The sequence below is a fragment of the Oncorhynchus masou genome, chromosome 12 (assembly GCF_036934945.1).
Source record: "Oncorhynchus masou masou isolate Uvic2021 chromosome 12, UVic_Omas_1.1, whole genome shotgun sequence".
NCBI classification, from domain to species: domain Eukaryota; kingdom Metazoa; phylum Chordata; class Actinopteri; order Salmoniformes; family Salmonidae; genus Oncorhynchus; species Oncorhynchus masou.
In genome coordinates, this window is record NC_088223.1 from 57,471,494 (window position 1) to 57,493,190 (window position 21,697).

Below are 21,697 nucleotides of genomic sequence, written 5' to 3' on the forward strand. Positions count from 1 at the left end.
TGTCACTGGAAACCTACCAGCCTTGAGATGGCCGATAGAAGTCTACTCAAAGCTTTGTATCATACCTGGTGTCAGGAAAGTACAATGTCACTGATTCCCACAGAATCCAGCCAGGTAAACAAATGGTTACATCTCCTTCATCTCACTCAGGTTCTCTTCTCTCCTCCTTAGCCTGGTCCAAGCAAACCCTGAGGTTGCCATGGATTCCATTGTGCACATGACGCAGCACATCTCCCCTACACAGCGTGCTGAGGTGGTCCGCATCCTGTCCACCATGGATGCTGCCCCGGCCGCCACCTAGTGCGCCTCCTCTCCCCAGCCTGGCCCCACTGTCTCAAGTGCAGTGGAACTGTGCCAGAAGCTGCGGCTGGAGGAGCCAACATGGCAGCCCACGGAGGCTGTGCTGTTACAGATGAAAATGATCCTGGGGGGAGAACTGAGACACAGGGTAATGGATTTATTTATACGTCTGATATCCAGGGTAATGGATGTATTTATACGTCTGATATCCAGGGTAATGGATGTATTTATACGTCTGATATCCAGGGTAATGGATGTATTTATACGTCTGATATCCAGGGTATGGATGGATATGTAATGGATGTATTTATACGTCTGATATCCAGGGTAATGGATGTATTTATACGTCTGATATCCAGGGTAATGGATGTATCTATACGTCTGATATCCAGGGTAATGGATGTATCTATACGTCTGATATCCAGGGTAATGGATGTATCTATACGTCTGATATCCAGGGTAATGGATGTATCTGATATCCAGGGTAATGGATGTATGTATACGTCTGATATCCATGGGGTACGTCTGATATCCAGGGTAATGGATGTATCTATACGTCTGATATCCAGGGTAATGGATGTATCTATACGTCTGATATCCAGGGTAATGGATGTATTTATACGTCTGATATCCAGGGTAATGGATGTATTTATACGTCTGATATCCAGGGTAATGGATGTATTTATACGTCTTACAGAATGTGTTAGTTGTGATATCTATGTAAGTTCAAAAATGATAGACAAAGCCAAGACCAGAAACTATATAACTAGCTGATATGATGGATGACGACAAGATATCCTTGGGGACGTCTTACAGAATGTGTTAGTTGTGATATCTATGTAAGTTCAAAAATGATAGACAAAGCCAAGACCAGAAACTATATAACTAGCATGAATGACGACAAGCTTGGGGACCACAATTGGCCAAGGTGGAAGCAGCTCTTCATTTGCTTATCATAATGAGCCTCTGTCCTATTGGACAGGAAAACATGCATTGAGTTTGAGTGTTTTGATGGCGATCTTGACAATAAAATTGCAGCAGATTGCTGGGAGGGTTCACGAGGGTGGAGGGTTTGCACACCTTTGCACGGCGCACTTAATTACTGATTAAACCCAGGGTAGGAGGTGGAGCGTGGCATTGTGATGGGGATAGCGTGTCGTTCTGCCCTGGGCCTGGAGAGAAGAGCCCAGCAGGAGGCAAGAAGAGGGCCCTATTCAGACCCAACCACCCCACACTGGCCCTGGGGTGAGCCATTGGGCAGGCAGGCAGACACTGATGCGGGTAGAATAGCAGCTGTCACCACCTCTCTGAATGCACCTTACTGTTCTATAGTATACTAAAAGACTGACACAAAAGCAAACACTAATGGTAATTGGTGCCATAATGGTTGAGAATTCCATTTTTCCCTCCCATGGGGTATATTTTTTAACAATTGTGTAAGACAATATGTAAAACATTTAGGTGACTAATTTATTAAATGGCAATCATGTTAGAGAACTGAGTAGTGTACACTTGAATTATACATTCAGTATTACAAAAGGTGTGATTTTAAAATGTTCTGTAAATTGTAGTTCTTTATTTTGAGACGTATTTTCCAAGGAGAAAATGGGTCGTCACTAGTTAGCACAGCCAAAAAGTCATTATGGCTAAAACCATGCCTATTTTTATGAGTTTTAACCACATGCCTAACCTTAAAGACCAAAAAGCTACGATATAGCCATTGTGACTTTATGGCTGTGGTAACTAGTGACACAGAAAATGATAGTATTGTGTAAACTTGGTTATGCTCATTGAGGAACAGTGATGGATACTGTAGTTTCTTTATGGCAAAGTGATGGTGGCCTTGCTGCTGGAGAGCCTCAAATTTAACATAATATTTGATTCAATGTCAGGTAAAAAAAAATATTTTGCCTAGATGAGGCAAGAATTGGCAATGTAGGATGACTTCATGCACAGTGCTAGTCTTAAGTTATATTTGTCTATTGCTGGTTGTCCTGTTACTAATGAGGTGATTGGCTGAATGAGAAAGGTTAGTGTTTACTGTAGTGAACCTGAATTACCTCAGTTCAAATTTAATAAAATGCAACTTACCTGGTTTGACAGATTTGTTTTGCTTTTTCAAGCGGAATGAAACGCGGCAAGAGCAAGATTGAGATGGCATTTCAAACTCAACTGGTGTCAAATTGCATTATTACTAAATTATTTACCATTAAATGGATCATCACAACACCTTAATTCTGCCAAATTCAGCGAGGAAAAAGTATTCTTAGGGAGAGACATTTTTCTACTACTTCGAAATGATATTCTTTTCTCATGCAGGCATCAACCCACAGATGATCAGTGGCACTTTTTTCCCCCAAACTTCAACAGTCTTAAAGGAGATGAGACAGATCAAACAAATAGTGAGGGATCCATCTCATCCCTTTTGTTTTTTCCCCGGTCTCACTTTCATATCGTCCCCTTGGCTCCGTCAACTCTATTACCATCCTACCAACAAATATGTAAGACAAATTGAGTTGCATACACCCAATACCCATCACAATTATGGGAGGCCCAATAAGAAAATGAGTCATTCGGTGGTATAATTGGAAATGTGCCTTGCCTGGTCTCTCCGGTCTCCCAGAGGGCTTTGCTCATTTGTGGAGGCACGCTAGGCTGGCTAATTCCAGCACTAATCACTGACAAACTGCAACATCAGGCCCTTCCTACTCCTACTGGAGCAGAGAGAACAGGATTGTTTGGAGAAAGTTAGAAGAATTGCTTTATGCAGGTTTGGCATGGCTGCTTATTAGGTTGCAAGTGTTTCCCCCCATAAGTTAAAATAACTACACTACAATAAAACATTTAATCACCAACAAAATCTGCATTTGTTCATTTCCCCTCCAATAAGTCAGCAGGCAGAAATCACCTTGGTATTTATTCACAGAAAGAGACATTTAAAAGGGGACAATAGAAACAACTTGGCAAAAATGTAGTTTTTCCTGACAGTATCAAAATGTGTAGAGAAAGCAGTCTCTTCAAGCCTTTGAAGCCGAGTCCAAACCAGTCAGGTCCAGTCTGAACTAACCTTGAGACTGATACTGTCCATAAGCTTTTAGAGGAGCAGGACTGGACCAGAAGAAGTGTATTGTGTGTATCTCCTGGGTTCTTTCTGTGCTGTCCACCTCTCCTGCTCGCTCAGCATGTCACTCCCGCACCGCACTTTCAGCAAACGAGTTCTTCCCGAATAGTGAGCGATACAACTCAGTCCTACACCAACAAGAAAAATCCAAGTTTAAACATGACTTTTGTCAAGAATAATCATGGTAAAGTATTATCAAACCTGGCTGTCACCAACAGACTGAACAGTTGAATGTGACTAAAGAGGAAATCTGTGGGTGAGAGAAAAGAAAGGGAGGAGAGGTTTCGATTCATTGGGAGAAGGAATAATTCCACATTCATGCGTCTCAACGACTTGACGGCACTTGAGAGACAATGCCAGTGACCCAGTTGCAGGATTCCAATTAGGGGGGTAATATGCAACAGTCCAGATGAGAGGAGAGACAAAGAGGGGTCTTTATGGAGCCCAGGGCCTTCTGATTACTGCGTGAACACAAGTGCCTGTCACTCTGTCTGGGGCTGGCCTGCCGCTGACAAAGAGCAGAAACACACAGCAAGGCAGGGATGGAATCAGAGGCCCCAGCTGCTCTCCATCTCTGGACTGGACTGCCTTCCTGGAGACTCATCTCCCCTAACCAGCTCAGTCATTTCAATCAGTCAAATGTTCCAGTCGAAGTGGCTCTACTCAGACAGGCAGATAAATACGGCCTAATTTTGAGACGGGGCTGGTTTAGTTTGTGTCCGACTATCTGCACATACAATTATTTTCTACATCCATAAAACATGTTCAGCGTATACATGCAAATTTACAGCAGGTGAAGCCTGTGTGTCTGTGCATTATGAAACAGACACTAGATGGCGGTATGTGATGTCACATGTCTCAGTTAATTGTGTTGAGATGATTAAAAAGAACCAAGGGAGTCTGTTAGCCTGCACTGGTCTAGTCTGAGTGCAGACAGTCATGTTAAGACTGCTTGTGGGTCCTCTTCAATGGGATAGGACAACAGCCAAAGCTCCCACACTGCACTGCTCCGTTTACTGCAGTGGACAACCATACCGATTAAAATCTATTACAAAACTGGGTCCACTACAGCATAACCAGTTCCTGTGTAATGTGTTGAGTTAAAGAGGGGCCTTGTGTTGCTCTCAAGGGGCAGCCAGCCTGTATCCAGCCACAGGAGGGACTTAATCCCCAATCCCCATTTGAAATGCGCCACCAGGGTCAAGGAATACAATACACTCTGATCATCACCACGTAATGCATACATTCTCATTCTGCCTGAGCTCGGTAAACATCAGCTGGGGAATACTGAGGAGCACCGGGATAACTAGGGCAGAAAACCCAGGCTGATATAGGACTGACCATCTCTGTGTGCGCAATGGACAGAAGACAAGAGACAACAGGGGTGTGTTGAAGGTTCAGCCTGCCTAAAAATTGCATATCCTATATGTCACATGCCAATGCAGAAATGTGCCATGATGAAAGTCTCAATACCTTCTAGAGGACTTAAATGCGCATGTCATGTATGCATGACACACACACACACACACACACACAAACACCCCACATTAACATTCATGGAGCCAGTGGAGCATGGCAGGCTGCATCCGTAAAGCCAGCGCAATGGTAAAGGAGCGAGGGAGGAGGGGATGGGGGGGGGGCTGTGCCAGGGCATTCATTCCCAAAGGTCAGCCAGTGTGGCTCTCTGGGAAAGGTCAACGGCCAGCCTGATGCAACGGCCATACATCACCATTATTACTGTAGGCCATTGATTGCTATGGAAATGAGGTGGGAGGTGCACACGGGCAGGGCTGGGGCAGCCCATTGTGCAGTCATTACCATGTTTAGAATGCCTGTCGTCTCACAGCGAACACAACACCTCCGCTACTCCACCTGCAGTATAGACTGGAAGAGGACAGATAAGAGGGAGAGAGGCAGAGGACGCGCCTAGCCATTTACTGTCCCCTCCGTCTCAGGTGTGCGCTGAGAATCAATATGGGCCCACTAGCATGTGGAAACTGCGACACTCACTCTAAGTCCTTTGTAAACTCGCGTACAATAGGACAGTCAGCAGCCTACACATTACGACTGAAGACCCTGTTCATCTCATTTAGAAACCCCACCAACTCTCACCGGCCAAAGACAGAAGGCGGCAGAAGGTACAGGTACAGGGGGAACAATGCGGGTGTGAGAGCAGGCAAGAAAAGCAGGGCACAGGGATTTATGAGAGGGTAGCTGTCCAGGGGAAGGCCATTTCAGATGTATGGTTGTGACAGGAGAATAGAACACAGATCTGTGACGAACAGCCCCAAGATAAAGGAGGGGGTGATGGGTTGAAGAACAGGTCAATATTGGCATGCGTGAAGTGCGCTGCCATTACACCTGTGACGCGTCAACAACAAGGTGCTCACCGTGCGCCATCATTCATGGAGAGGTGGTCGATGGGGGCCATGAAGTTCACCAGCTTACTGTGGACGTGGAACCTAGACAGACACACGAAAGCACACATACACAAACACCATCAGAAATAGAGCGCACACACACACACACACACACACATTCAATTATGTAACTGGTTTGTCCATTAATAAATGTGAGTCCATTTGTTTGTGCTGTGTGCCTGTGTGTAGAAGATAAACAAGAGAGAGAAACCATGGGTACAAAAGGCCCCAAATAAAAGGCTGACCTTTCCACTTGGAATAAATGGAGAAAACAAACGCTATAATTGCAATTCTTCCACCGGCAAATAGTTTTATATGTATAAATACAAATGATCAATTTGAGTCCTCAAATATTTAATCAGGCCACATGGAAATGTAATTTACATTAACAGAGGGGGACATTTTCTATAAAAAAGATAATTGAAATAACTGAAAGGACTATAGATAAACTATAGCATTTTAACCAGCATCGGAGGAAGTGAAATGTATTAGGTATTTTCATAAATTCTGTCATTGGAGCCTCCCTGGACAGAGAAATAAAGAGCTTGTTCTGCAGTGGATGATAAAAACAGACCTAATAATCCTAACAGGCATAAATTGGAACAAGACGTACAGGGAAACAATGAAACTAAATTATTCTGAGAGAGTTTGAATGTGGAAAAAAGGAAATATTCTAGTGAACCTTTATTTCTTCACCATTTCTCTGTTCCCTCCACTCACCTGACTTTGCGTCCCTTGCTGGCCTTGGTGTCCACTTTCTTCTTGATCTTACTGCGGAGCTTCTGAATGGCCAGCCATTGTCTGGAAGGAGAGGTGAGGGCCCCGATCAGAAAAAGTCTAGAGGGGTAACCCCACATCCTAGCACCACACAAACAGATGCATGTACACACACACACACGTCGCTCACCTGCCCATAGCCACCTGGTCGTTGGGGTCTGCAGCACTCGTCTTACGTTCAATAAGCTCTCGCAGAAGCTGAGATGAACAGAGTAAGGGGAGAGGAGGGAAAGAGCACAAAGGGGGAGACTTGGTTTCTCGTTTCAAAACAGTATTTCGTTTCGTGTGTGTAGACATCTTTACCACCCTGTTCATTCACCAGAGTACAGAGCCCCCCTCTCTCTGTCCCAGCAGCCAATCCCAGGACCCGGGCCCAGACCCTGCCAGAATGAACCACTGCTGAGCATCAGCCTCAGTTAGCAGAGCAACAACATGCCAGAACCCCAGAGCATCATCATCACTGGACCTCACAGTACAACATCTTAATGAGCTGTGGTGGAGAGAACAGCGCTCATTCATCATACAGTCACACAATCCACACAGTACAGGCAGTGGTTCCACTACTCATCCATGTTCCTTTGAGTTCCCCCCCCCAGAGATAGTAATGCCGTGTCATGACTAACTGGACCATTTTGTTTAAAAATCAGCCACCATGCAGCCCTCTCCCTGACCCCCATCAGGAGAGAGATAATCTTCATTAATGTCCCCAATTAAGCCCTCGGCTCTCCTCTGCTAGTATGGGGCTTGGTTTTTCTGTATGGCCAGCTCCAGGCCCTGAGACAGGGGAACACTCAGTGTACACACGAGTCACAATGAAAATATATATTTACATACACCTGAGCCAAATACATTTAAACTCAGTTTTTCACAATTCCTGACATTTAAACCTAGTAAAAATTCCCCGTCTTAGGTCAGTTAGGATCCCCACTATTTTAAGAATGTGAAATGTCAGAATAATAGTAGAGAGAATGATGTATTTCAGCCTTTATTTCTTTCATCACATTCCCAGTGGGTCAGACACGTTTCTGGTAGCCTTCCACAAGCTTCCCACAATAAGTTGGGTGAATTTTGGCCCGTTCCTCCTGACAAAGCTGGTGTAACTGAGTCAGGTTTGTAGGCCTCCTTGCTCGCACACGCTTGTTCAGTTCTGCCCACAAATTCTCTATGGGATTGTGGTCAGGGCTCTGTGATGGCCACTCTAATACCTTGACTTTGTTGTCTTTAAGCTATTTTGCCACAACTTTGGAAGTATGGTTGGGGTCATTGTCTATTTGGAAGACCCATTTGCAACCAAGCTTTAACTGATGTCTTGAGATTTTGTGGATATATTGAAGCAACTTGTCCTTCCTCATTGGGACGGTGTTCTTCGGCTTGCAAGCCTCCCCCTTTTTCCTCCAAACATAACAATGGTCATTATCACCAAACAGTTCTATTTTTGTTTCATCAGACCAGAGGATATTTCTCCAAAAAGTACAATATTTGTCACCATGTGCAGTTGCAAACCATAGTCTGGCTTTATGGCGTTTTTGGAGCAGTGGCTTCTTCCTTGCTGATCGGCCTTTCTGGTTATGTCGATATACAGTGGTGAGAACAAGTATTTAATACACTGCCGATTTTGCAGGTTTTCCCACTTACAAAGCATGTAGAGGTCTGTCATTTTTATCATTCATAGGTACACTACAACTGTGAGAGACAGAATCTAAAACAGAAATCCAGAAAATCACATTGTATGATTTTTAATTAATTAATTTGCATTTTATTGCATGACACAAGTATTTGATACATCAGAAAAGCAGAACTTAATATTTGGTACAGAAACCTTTGTTTGCAATTACAGAGATTATACGTTTCCTGTAGTTCTTGACCAGGTTTGCACACACTGCAGCAGGGATTTTGGCCCACTCCTCCATACAGACCTTCTCCAGATCCTTCAGGTTTCGGGGCTGTCGCTGGGCAATATGGACTTTCAGCTCCCTCCAAAGATTTTCTATTGGGTTCAGGTCTGGAGACTGGCTAGGCCACTACAGGACCTTGAGATGCTTCTTACGGAGCCACTCCTTAGTTGCCCTGGCTATGTGTTTCAGGTCGTTCTCATGCTGGAAGACCCAGCCACGACCCATCTTCAATGCTCTTACTGAGGGAAGGAGGTTGTTGGCCAAGATCTCGCGATACATCCCCTCAATACGGTGCAGTCGTCCTGTCCCCTTTGCAGAAAAGCATCCCCAAAGAATGTTTCCACCTCCATGCTTCACGGTTGGGATGGTGTTCTTGGGGTTGTACTCATCCTTCTTCTTCCTCCAAACACGGCGAGTGGAGTTTAGACCAAAAAGATATTTTTGTCTCATCAGACCACATGACCTCCCATTCCTCCTCTGGATCATCCAGATGGTCATTGGCACACTTCAGATGGGCCTGAAAATGCGCTGGCTTGAGCAGGGGGACTTTGTGTGCGCTGCAGGATTTTAATCCATGACGGCGTAGTGTGTTACTAATGGTTTTCTTTGAGACTGTGGTCCCAGCTCTCTTCAGGTCATTGACCAGGTCCTGCCGTGTAGTTCTGGGCTGATCCCTCACCTTCCTCGTGATCATTGATGCCCCGCGAGGTGAGATCTTGCATGAAGCCCCAGACTGAGGGTGATTGACCATCATCTTGAACTTCTTCCATTTTCTAATAATTGCACCAACAGTTGTTGCCTTCTCACCAAGCTGCTTGCCTATTGTCCTGGCCATCCCAGCCTTGTGCAGGTCTACAATCTTATCCCTGATGTCCTTACACAGCTCTCTGGTCTTGGCCATTGTGGAGAAGTTGGAGTCTGAGTGTGTAGACAGGTGTCTTTTATACAGGTAATGAGTTCAAACAGGTGCAGTTAATATAGGTAATGAGTGGAGAACAGGAGGGCTTCTTAAGAAAAACTAACAGGTCTGTGAGAGCTGGAATTCTTACTTGTTGGTAGGTGATCAAATACATATGTCATGCAATAAAATGCAAATTAATTACTTAAAAATCATACAATGTGATTTTCTGGATTTTTGTTTTAGATTCTGTCTCTCACAGTTGAAGTGTACCTATGAATGATAAAAATTGCAGACCTCTACATGCTTTGTAAGTAGGAAAACCTGCAAACTCGACAGTGTATCAAATACTTGTTCTCCCCACTGTAGGACTCGTTTCACTGTGGATATAGATATTTTGTACGTGTTTCCTCCAGCATCTTCACAGGGTCCTTTGCTGTTGTTCTGGGATTGATTTGCACTTTTTGCATCAAAGTACGTTCATCTCTAGGAGACAGAAGGCGGCTCCTTCCTGAGCGGTATGACGGCTGTGTGGTCCCATGGTTTTAAAACTTGCGTACTATTGTTTGTACAGATGAACGTGGTACCTTCAGATGTTTGGAAATTGCTCCCAAGGGTGAAACAGATTTTTTTTTCTGGGGTCTTGGCTGATTTCTTTTGATTTTCCCATGATGTCAAGCAAAGAGGCACTGAGTTTGAAGGTAGGCCTTGAAATACATCCACAGGTACACTTCCAATTGACTTAAATTATGTCAATTAGCCGATCAGAAGATTCTAAAGCCATAACATAATTTTCTGGAATTTTCCAAGCTGTTTAAAGGCACAGTCAACTTAGTGTATGTAAACTTCTGACCCACTGAAATTGTGATACAGTGAATTATAAGTGAAATAATCTGTCTGTAAAAAATGTTGGGGAAAATGACTTGTCTCATGCAAAGTTGACGTCCTAACCGACTTGCCAAACTACAGTTTGTTAAGAAATTTGTGGAGTGGTTGAAAAACGTTTTAAATTACTCCAACGTAAGTGTATGTAAACTTCCGACTTCAACTGTGTACATATACACACACACACACACACACACACACACACACACACACACACACACACACACGTCAAGTTTTAGAACACCTACTCATTCAAAGGTTTTTAATATTTTTTACTATTTTCTACATTGTAGAATAATAGTGAAGACATCAAAACTATGAAATAACACATATGGAATCATGTAGTAAACAAAAAACAAATCAAAAATGTATTTTATATTTGAGATTTTTCAAATAGCCACCCTTTGCCTTGACAGCTTTGCACACTCTTGGCATTCTCCCAACTGCCTTCAAGAGGTAGTCACCTGGAATGCATGTCTTAAGTTTGAGCCAATCAGTTGTGTTGTGACAAGATAAAGGTGGTATACACAAGACAGCCCAATATGGTAAAAGACCAAGTCCATATTTGAGCTGTTCTTGCCATAATAAGCAAAGATAAATGACAGTCCATCATTACTTTAATGCATGGTCAGTCAATCTGGATTTTTTTTTCAAGTGCAGTCGCAAAAACCATCAAGCACTATAAAACTGGCTCTTATGAGGACCGACACAGGAAAGGAAGACCCAGAGTTACCGCTGCTGCGGAGGATAAGTTCATTAGAGTTACCAGCCTCAAAAATTGCAGCCCAAATAAATGCTTCAGAGTTCAAGTAACAGACACATCTCAACATCAACTGTTCAGAGGAGACTGCATGAATAAGGCCTTTATGGTTGAATTTCTGCAAAGAAATCACTACTAAAGGAAACCAATAAGAAGAGGAGACTTGCTTGGGCCAAGAAACACGAGCAATGGACATTAGACCGGCAGAAATCTGTCCTTTGGTCTGATGAGTCCAAATTTCAGATTTTTGGTTCTAACCGGCGGTGTCTTTGTGAGGCGAAGAGTAGGTGGAAGGATGATCTCTGCATGTGTGGTTCCCACCGTGAAGCATGGAGGATGTAGTGTGATGGTGTGGGGGTGCTTTGCTGGTGACACTGATTTATTTAGAATTCATGGCACACTTAACCAGCATGGCTACCACAACATTCTGCAGCAATACACCATCCCATCTGGTTTGCACTTAGTGGGACTATGATTTGTTTTTCAACAGGACAATGACCCAACAGACCGCTGGGCTGTGGAAGGTCTATTTGCCCAATAAGGAGAGTGATGGAGTGCTGCATCAGATGACCTGGCCTCCTCAATCACCCGACCTCAACCCAATTGAGATAGTTTGGGATGAGTTGGACCACAGAGTGAAGGAAAAGCAACCAACAAGTGCTCAGCATATGTGGGAACTCCTTCAAGATGGTTGGAAAAGCATTCCATGCCAAGAGTGCCCAAAGCTGTCATCAATGCAAAGGGTGGCTATTTGAAGAATCTAACACTTTTTTGGTTACTACATGATTCCTTACGTGTTATTTCAGTTTTGTTGTCTTCACTATTATTCTACAATGTAGAAAAAAACTTTTTTTTTTTAGAAAAACACTTGACTGAATAGGTGTCCAAACTTTTGACTGGTACTATATATTTAAGCAATAAGGTACGAGGCGGTGTTGTATATGGCCAATATACCACGGCTAAGGGCTGTTCTTGTGCGCAACACGGAGCTCCTGGATACCGCCCTTAGCCGTGGTATTTTGGCCATATACCACAAACCTCCGAGGTGCCTTATTCCTATTATAAACTGGTTACCAACGTAATTAGACCAGTAAAAATAAATGTTTTGTCATATCCGTGGTTTACGGTCTGATCTACCACGGCTGTCAGCCAAGCAGCATTCAGGGCTCGAACCACCCAGTTCTTAATACATATTTTTTCCTCATCCTTGGTCAGGACGTAGGTTAGGAATCTGCATATCTTGCAGTTCCTTAGTGAATGTAACTGTTAAAGCTCCATTGGCGCTACATAATGACTCTAATCCAGTGTGAGTGATTGCTCTGTTCACAGATATGGTTAATGACTACGCCTCAGTTGTACTGAGCAGTGTGGAGACTCCTTATACAGGAGTCAGCATCACACAGACAGACAGAGACAGACAGAGACACACACACACACACACACACACAATGGTGATTTATGGCATGCACAAAGTTGCTGACTAAAAAAGTTTAGGTAAATGCAAACATCAGTCCAGCTCCGGCCTGCCGTGAGAGGTTAGCCACATTAGAATGCAGGTATTACTGGAGCATGACTGGAGAATGGAAGGCTAAGTCCCACTGGGAACAGCTCTGAGCTGCACTTCCGGAGCCTTCTGACTGGGGAGACTGAGCGGATGGGACGGTGTCCTCTGAAGGACAAACTACAATAACAAGGGCAGTCCCTGTGCTTCACCCCGCACAACGTAGTGCCACCCTATCGTGGCAAGCCAGACTCACAACACCATGTGTAGAGGCGCACTAACAAGATCACAGCAGGTCGAATTCTGATGCTGCCTATCTCCTGCGCAATAGTCTCTGTCCACTTTAATAAGAAAAGAAAATGTTTTAGGAAAGCTTCAGTCCTTGAGTGGAGGAGAATGTTTCATACAGAAGGGCTGATAATTACCTGGTGATAGAAATCATCATCATCAAAGATCTCCTCGTCCAGGTCTTTCAAATGCGTATTGGCTTTCAGCACCTGCTCTGTCCCCTAAGAGACAAACAGAGGGAGATAAGAGAGAGCAAAGGAATGAGAGAGAGAGAGAGGAAGGGTGAGAGCCAGGGAGAGAGAAAGCTCTGTCATGTAGCGTTGTGCAGGAGGTGAAGCCATAAACTCCAGATGTAACACCCCAGATAAACAGGCTGCTCTCCAGATAAAGTGGCACCTCTGGAGGAAGGAGAGGGATGGCTGAGCCGCGCGGGGCCCTAATCTAAAACTGCTGAAACAACCCCTCTCTCTCCCGTAATGTATTAACCAACCTGCAAATGCTCCTTGCTTTGAATCATTTTGGGCCGCGACACTGCCTACATTTCAGGTTAGTATAGTTCAGTTGCTGGCTAGATTCAATTAAGATACAGAGATAAATGTATCCCACTCAGTTAATGCTGTAACAGCTTAATACAATTAGCTGGAAGGAATCTGACTGAGGGGGGTATCATGGTGACAGCCTCCACCAACCAGAGTAGCAACGTGAACTATAGAGCTTCTTGTACAGTTAACCTAAGGGGGATGTGTTCTCGCTAGTATGGATACTAGATACAAGCAGACACTTGGCTACATACACTATCTGGCAGCCTTTGCAACATGTTTTTAAAAAATATATATTTTACCAGGTAAGTTGACTGAGAACACGCTCTCATTTACCGCAATGACCTGGGGAATAGTTACAGGGGAGAGGAGGGGGGGGATGAATGAGCCAATTGTAAGCTGGGGATGAGTCGGTGACCATGATGGTATGAGGGAGGGACAGCTTGGGAATTTAGCCAGGACACCAGGGTTAACACCCCTACTCTTACGATAAGTGCCATGGGATCTTTAATGACCTCAGAGAGTAAGGACACCCATTTAACGTCCCATCCGAAAGATGGCACCCTACACAAGGCAATGTCCCCAAACACTGCCCTGGGGCATTGGGATATTTTCTACACCAGAGGATAGAGTGCCGCCTGCCGGCCCAGCAACACCACTTCCAGCAGCATGTGGTCTCCCATCCAGGGACTGACCAGGACCAACCCTGCTTAGCTCCAGAAGCAAGACAGCAGTGGGATGCAGGGTGGTATGCTGCTGGCAAATGTTACCTATCCTACATAACCCTCCCTCCTCCCCTCCAGTCTCACCTCTCCCCCTGCAGTGGTGGTCTCGGGTACAGGGGCAGTGGCCTCTAGCTTGCCCAGGACTCTGTACTCGGAGCGTCTGGTCTGGGTGCGTCTCAACAGCCTGTCCTTGTCCATTAACACCTGTTCCACCTGGATCAGGATGTTTCTATCAAATGCCCCAAAACCCTGAGAGAAGAGAAGAAGAGTCAGAAACAAGACCGTAACACAGCTACAACATCACTACCCTATGTAGAAAAACGAAGAGCATTAGATTATTCCTAATGCAGTATGTCTAGTGAAAACACCAGAACAATGAAGGGGGAAAAAAATGACAATATGAAGTCTGGTTTTTAATTGGCATGTTAGCCCTTGGTTTATGAGAGCTATGAAATTTGAGTGCTGAAGTGTGCTTAGGGACGGATGGTGCTATTATGCACAGTGCATGCAGATGGAAAACACACACTGCAGTGCAGACTGGTTAGGTGATAAGAGCTAAGCTCTGTGCAGCTGGTGCATGTGGACGTGTGTCCTTGGTTGGTGCAGATGAGTGTGTGTGGGGGGGCGGAGGGGGACCTTGCTGCTCTTTCCCATGGTCAGCTGGGTCTTGTCGTGCCATTTTTGCAGCGTGGCATCGCGGTATGGCTGGAAGTCAGAGAAGCGCTTGGCCATGAAGTCTGGGTACTCTGCCATCTCTAGCTTCCGTTTGGGAGGACCTGTCAGTTCCACTGCTTCCTTCCTTTCCTCTTCATCATCACTGTGAATCTCCTCCTCATCACTGTGAATCTCCTCACTATATTACAGATACAGAACAACAAAATAATACTCAACCATCAATTCTAAAGCCATAAGGAGGCTGAATTCAAGGGCATTTCAGAGAAATATTGCATCCTATTCACGTTAATCAGGACAGTGTTTCATGTAACAGAGCACTTCATGTTCTGTCTATGGACGTGGAGGAGAGGCAATGCTGACCTGTGTGCTCCCCAGGTGTTGCCCAGGGAGATGGGCCTGGTGTCTGGGTTCTGATGGAGCAGCTGGTCCTGTAGCTCCAGTAGAGACCTCTGGAGAGCCTTCAGGGCTTTGTGACCTTAGAACATCATAGAGAGAACATGCTGACAGGACCTTATAAACTAACAGAGCGATATAGGAACCAAGAGGGTAGAGTGAAACAGACATGTTGTGAACAGTGTTGTCTGAGGTAAAGTTTAAATTGCTCTTTCTGAATTTGGGAAGCACGAGTCAACTCCTCAACATTAGCCCCAAAAATGTATATAAATACACTGAAGTTACGCCACATAACAATAGAAAATATGCCTCATAACTTCACTTGTCCAACAAATCTATAGAAAGTATTGCTCCCAAGCAGGACTGATTAAAATCCCTTGGAGCAGTTCCGCCCCGGCTTTTGTTAGTCCACATCTTGTCAACATCCACTAAAACAAATTTTAGAGAATTTGCCCTCCAAATCATAGGGCGTAGGAAAAGAAAGGAGGTAGGGAACACTTATGACTCTGTCCTCTTCAACTTTAATCAAAAGTACACTGGCACGCCGGAGCCCCCTCCCTCCCTTTCATAATAATGGAGCGCTAAAAATTCAGGAGGCAGGATCCACATCAATCACTCGCCAGATTTGAGTCCAATGCAATAAATATGTAAATGAGGAGAAGCCAGTGTCTCGTAGCTTTGAGATCAGCGCGTGGAGGAGGGAAAAAAGAAAAACTGTATTAATTGCCCGTGGCCAGAGGAATCCTATTACTGTAGGCATTGATTATAAAATTCTATGAGTGATTTTCATGAGGGAGGTGGACTACCACCATGCCTTGAGCAAAAAAAATAGTATTAGAAGAATCAGGCCAAATCGGTCAGGTTTAAACAATAATGAGAGAAAGGAAAACTAGCTTTCACATATGATTCCACTGTGGAAACCAGAAGGATTAGGATATTTCTTACAACAAAAGAGTGGAAATGTTATTTTGTTATGACAATCTCCTTGTAGAAATTCTCTCACCGACAGCCTAGCCTATTACTATTACAAATAGTTGAAATTATTTTCTACCCACTAATTACTACAACCATAACACTAGCACCAAGCTCGTCCATTAGGATTAAAAATTCATGTTTCAAATGCCATTGCATTTAAAGTAACTTATTTTACGCACTCATGATCATTGCATATGCAGGCAAGCGATACAAATGTTCTACATTGTGTCTGGGAGATAACATATCTAGACAAGACATTCAGTATTACCACCACATCATTTACAGGGTTGTAAACTTTGTTTGTAATGCATGTTATTGTCCTTTGCCATTTTATTTTTATTCAATTTTCCCCTGGAGAACAATAAAGTTAAATTAATTTCATATTGTTGATAGCTGTAAAAAAAAAAAAAAAAAGATTAAAAAAAAATTGTTTAAAATGGAAGCAGAAACAAACGCACTCACTATTCTTCAACGCTCCAGCAAACTCTGCTCCGCCCCTCTTCTTGAACTCTGGGAAGGTATGTGGCTGTGGCAGCTTATTGGCTGTCAGAAGAACTTTCTGCATTTTAATTCGCCCCTCAAGTAGCTGGTCCCAAAGAGCTGTGGAGATTTAATAAAATAAATGACATGGTTGTCTACTGAGAAAGGGAGGTGATAAAATGTGCTTAAAGGTATATTTTAACTTGACTTGTCAGAGTTCCAGTGGTGTGGGATAGTCATAGCCAGCTAGCTAACATAGCATCCCTCTGTTTGAGCCAGGTGTATGAATAGGCAAAACTAGCTCATGGTGAGAACCATGAGCCTCCTAGGTTTTGTATTGACGTCAATGTACCCAGAGGAGGACTGAAGCTAGCTGTCCTCCGGCTACACCATGGTACTCCCTACAGAGTGCTGCTGAGGCTACTGTACACCTTCATTGCAACACAGTGTGTTTTAATCAATTATTTGGTGACATGTGAATATATTTAGTATAGGTATGTAAAAATGATAACTAATGTTTTACTATTTATATTTTTTATTAAATTCACTGAGGATGGTACCCCCCTTCCTTCTCCGAGGAGCCCCCATTGGCCTATATCACAAATACATACCAAGTTGATCTTTCACAGCTTTCCCTTTCTCCACCTCTTCATCCACTTTCTCTTTAGAGAAAGTCATCATAGCTTCCACATCGTCAGCTTCATTCTCAATCTCCTCCTCTTCACTCTCTCCATCCTCATCATCACTTTCTTCATCATCATCATCTTCGCTCGCTCCAAGATCATCCATTCCCTCTGTTAGCTTATGGAAGTCTGTCACTGAGGAAAGTGTGATGTCAGTCTCCTTCAGCTTAGACACCAAGCTTTTCATTTTAGCGATGTCACTCTCAATCTCTTCATCATCATCATCATCATCTCCAGCCTCTCCATCCTCCAGATCAGCATCATCATCTTCTTCCTCCTCCTCCTCCTCGTTTTCATCATCATCCTCATCATCATCCTCTCCTAAAAAGCCACATTAAATTTGAATGACAACACCAGGACTCAATTTTAGATTTGATGTAAATTAAGAAAGAAAATGGATGTTCATAAAAATGTAGCAATTATAACTAATGCAGGCAGATAAGGTTGTAGATGGCCTTCCACTCAGCACCTGAATAACAGTACGGATGCAGTGTACACAACATCTTAAATGCTGTAATCAGTTGTCTTCGAGGTTTAAATTGATTGCTGCATGGCCCCATGTTTGACTTGCAAATCTCTGCCTTAATCAAGGCATTTTGTTTGGATAAACAGGGATTAGCTTGATTAAAAACAAAGCTATTCCTCCAATGAATAACCAAAAAAAAACAGACCACTAGTAGATTTAGGCCTAAGCTATTATACGGTAATAAATCGTCTACACATGATATGACCATGCACAGCTGAGCAGAGAATAGAACTGGACTTGATTCAATTGTAAATAAGGAACCAACATCAATCCATTAAAGCTATGGTCTCCTGTTCGCCAGCAATTTGCCCTGTGGTACTAATCTAGGAGACATTACAACATTATAGAGTCCAGTGTGGCATGAAGCACATTTATTTCTATACTGAACAAAAATATAAAACGGAAGTTGGTCCCATGTTTCATGAGCTGACATAAAAGATCCCCGAAAATGTTTAATACGCACACAAAAAGCATATCTCTCTCAAATGTTGTGCACAAATTTGTTTACATCCCTGTTAGTGAGGATTTCTCCTTTGCCAAGATAATCCATCCACCTGACAGGTGTGGCATATTAAGAAGCTGATTAAACAGCATGATCATTGCACAGGTGCACATTGTGCAGGGGACAATAAAAGGCCACTAACGTGTGCAGTTTTTTTCACACAACACAATACCACAGATGTTTCAAGTTGAGGGAGCATACAATTGTCATGCTGACTGCAGGAATGTCCACCAGAGCTGTTGCCAAAGAATTTAATGTTAATTTCTCTACCATAAGCTGCCACCAGTGTTGTTTTAGAGAATTTGGCTGTACTTCTAACCAGCCTCACAACCGCGCGCCAGCCCAGGACCTCCACATCCGGCTTCTTCACCTGCGGGATCGTCTGAGACAAGCCACCCGAACTGAGGAGTATCTCTGTCTGTAATAAAGCAATGTTGTGGGGAAAAACTCATTCTGATTGGCTGGGACTGGATCCCCAGTGGGTGGGCGTGGCTCCCAAATGGGTGGGCCTATGTCCTCCCAGACCCACCCATGGCTGCACCCCTGCCCAGTCATGTGAAATCCATAGTTTAGGGCCAATTTAATTTATTTCAACCGACTGATTTCCTTATATGAACTGTAACTCGGTAAAATCGTTAATTGCTGCATGTTGAGTTTATATTTTTCTTCAGTATCGTTAATTTTGAACCGAATGGTAGTCAGTTACATATTGTAAAAGTGCCCCTTACAGAACCACAAGAGGGCAGAATTCTACAAACGACAATTTTCAAACGCAGTGCCAATAAATAAATACACCCAACCTTCCCCCATCCTAAAAGGTAATCATGTATCTGATTGACTAAGTCAAATGAATGTTACTACCCTATTGCTTTTACCAAGCCAACTTTGTCAGATCGACAGTCGGGCTAATTCCATGGATTGAAGGAAAAAGGGATGCATTTCAAGTACCCAAACCACAGCTCTCAACTTTCTTGAAAGGTTCCGTATTTATTTTCACCCATGGTCAGAATCCTACATATATGCATTGATTATCCTACATATATGCATTGATTATCCTACATATACGTTTAGCGTCATTATAAATGACACAATCATGTTCCAACTCACCAGACCCTTCGATCTCCTTCAGCAGGTTTTTACGAGATGTTGCCTTGCCCAGGTACCGTTTGTCAGTCTCTTCCAGCAGAGTGATCGCCTTCTTCCGGAGCCCACTCAAGGTAACCACAGCTTCATCCTCATCATCACCCTCATCAAACACCTCCACCACCTTGGCTTTCGTCTCTGGAAGGAATCAAAACAGTCAGATTGGGCACTTGTCACAATCAGTCTTATCTGATTTTTTATTTAACTAGGCAAGTCAGTTAAGAACATGTTCTTATTTTCAATGACGGCCTAGGAACAGTGGGTTAACTGCCTATTCAGGGACAGAACGACAGATTTGTACCTTGTCAGCACGGGGGTTTGAACTTGCAACCTTCCGGTTACTTGTCCAACGCTCTAACCACTAGGCTACCCTGCCGCCCCAGGATCAATAGACAAAGTGGCTGGCAACGTATCAGAGCCAAAATGTTACAGATAAGCGAACTCAGACGTCTTTAAAAGAAAGACAAGTCAAGTCGAATAACTATGACAGGATTAAAACACCTTTCCATGATGTCATGTTCATATTGAACCGCAGTCATGGTGAGGATACAACTTCAAGCATAATTGCTAGCAAAGAATATAAGGTTTAGAGAGAGCGATAAGAATATTAGCTAGCTAGTAACCACCAACGTGTCGTGAAAAAGTCAATATAACTAAGTAGTTGCTAGCAGGATCAGCTATTAGAATGGCGCAGTGCAGTGGCTCCCGTCCTACATTCATTGTGCTCAGTTTGAAACTTCAACAAACACATGGATATGTTGACGGTTAGCAGTTTACACGGTGGTCATCAGCACAGGCTATGGAGAGGTTTTTGGTAAATTGGTGATTTCCGTGTGCTAGCTTGCTTGCTAACTGTCTAGCTTTGCATGCTGTTGCCACGCGCCTACCTGGCGTGTGTGTAATGACTTTATACATAAAAACGGAACCATTGTCTTCAAATCGAAAGCAAAATGTACCTGTTAAACATGACAAACAGTGCAATATACCTTCATCATGATCGTCCTCTGGATCTGTGAACTTGGGCAAAGGATTTAATAAATCTTCCAGCTGTTGTGATATGTGGCCAGCCATCGTTCAATGTACTCACTCACAACTCACACACGTTACGACCACGTCATCAAGACGCGACTCGTGGATAGAAATAGAATAATAGAACTGCTACAGCGCAACTTCAATCAAGCATAGGTTGTTTTTTAGCCTACGCAATATGGATTACTGAAATAATTAAGATAATGCAGTGTGGATGACTAATATCCGACTTAATTGTAGTTAAACACTGTAAACCCTGTAGGTAAAGTATAACATATACTAAATGGTAAATACATAATCGACTTTCTATATGTTGTAGGCCTACTTCTATAATTACAGTTTTTTAGGAAAAAATATTGTTTTTTATTTCAAGAAAGAAAATACATTGTTGCAACCACATTTTTTACTTTATTGGACTATGGTGATATTCTGTACATGAATCCCGGACGTTGAAGACGTGGATGTCGATTAAGGCAGCCCCACGCACCTCTCTGATTCAGAGCGGTTGGGTTAAATGCAGAAAACACATTTCAGTTGAAGGCATTCAGTTGTACAACTGGCTAGATATCACCCTTTCCCCCCTTTCTTACCTGCACACACTAGACACACTTTACCATGTGTAACCAACAATTGGGCTTGTTCGAAATTGCAGCCAACAGTGCAGGCAGCTGCCGACTGACTTATCTACAAAGAACCTTGCATCATAAATAACTACTCATTATTAGTTGTAGATCAGTCAGTCAATCACAATTTACCCATGATACATTACAGTTTTGATGCTCTCGAATAAGGTCAATACCTCTTACACATCACTATATCTTATATCAGTTAGCAAGATACCCATCCTTAAAGGGGCAGTGCAGTCAATAACGTGATTTCCTGTTTTTTTTAATGATATTTCCACACCATAAGGGGGAAATTACCCACTGAAATTGAGAAAATTAAGATAGTGCCCTTTTTGTGTAAGAGCTGTTCAGATGGGATGGAACTTTTGGCCCACATCATGAGGTCACGGTGTTATCATAAGGTCCCATAGTTGACAGTGCATGTCAGAGCAAAACCAAGCCATGAGGTCGAATGAATTGTCTGTAGAGCTCTGAGACAGGATTGTGTCGAGTAAACAGATCTGGGGAAGGATACCAAAAACGTTCTGCAGCATTGAAGGTTCCCAGGAACACAGTG

At 43.4% G+C, this 21,697-nt stretch overlaps 2 protein-coding genes across 12 annotated transcripts in view; one reads left to right on the forward strand and one right to left on the reverse strand.

The window, feature by feature from the left end:
- Window positions 1–576, forward strand: part of LOC135550483 (acetyl-CoA carboxylase) — a 44,577-nt gene extending 44,001 nt beyond the window's left edge. For all 11 annotated transcript variants that reach the window (XM_064981333.1, XM_064981337.1, XM_064981335.1 and 8 more), the window contains one exon: window positions 172–576. In XM_064981333.1, coding sequence (XP_064837405.1) covers window positions 172–301 — 130 coding nt within the window. In that variant the 3' untranslated portion in view covers window positions 302–576. The remainder of the gene's footprint in view (window positions 1–171) is intronic.
- A 2,628-nt stretch (window positions 577–3,204) lies between these two features.
- On the reverse strand, window positions 3,205–20,599 carry aatf (apoptosis antagonizing transcription factor). Its single transcript, XM_064981347.1, has 12 exons — window positions 20,473–20,599; window positions 19,451–19,624; window positions 17,244–17,636; window positions 16,615–16,752; window positions 15,145–15,259; window positions 14,746–14,962; window positions 14,194–14,358; window positions 12,983–13,066; window positions 6,749–6,816; window positions 6,562–6,642; window positions 5,812–5,883; window positions 3,205–3,549 (listed from the first exon to the last, which is right to left on the reverse strand). Exons 1-12 carry the CDS (start codon window positions 20,555–20,557, stop codon window positions 3,486–3,488), a joined length of 1,656 nt encoding a protein of 551 aa, XP_064837419.1. The 5' UTR covers window positions 20,558–20,599; the 3' UTR covers window positions 3,205–3,485.
- Between the last annotated feature and the right edge of the window lie 1,098 nt (window positions 20,600–21,697).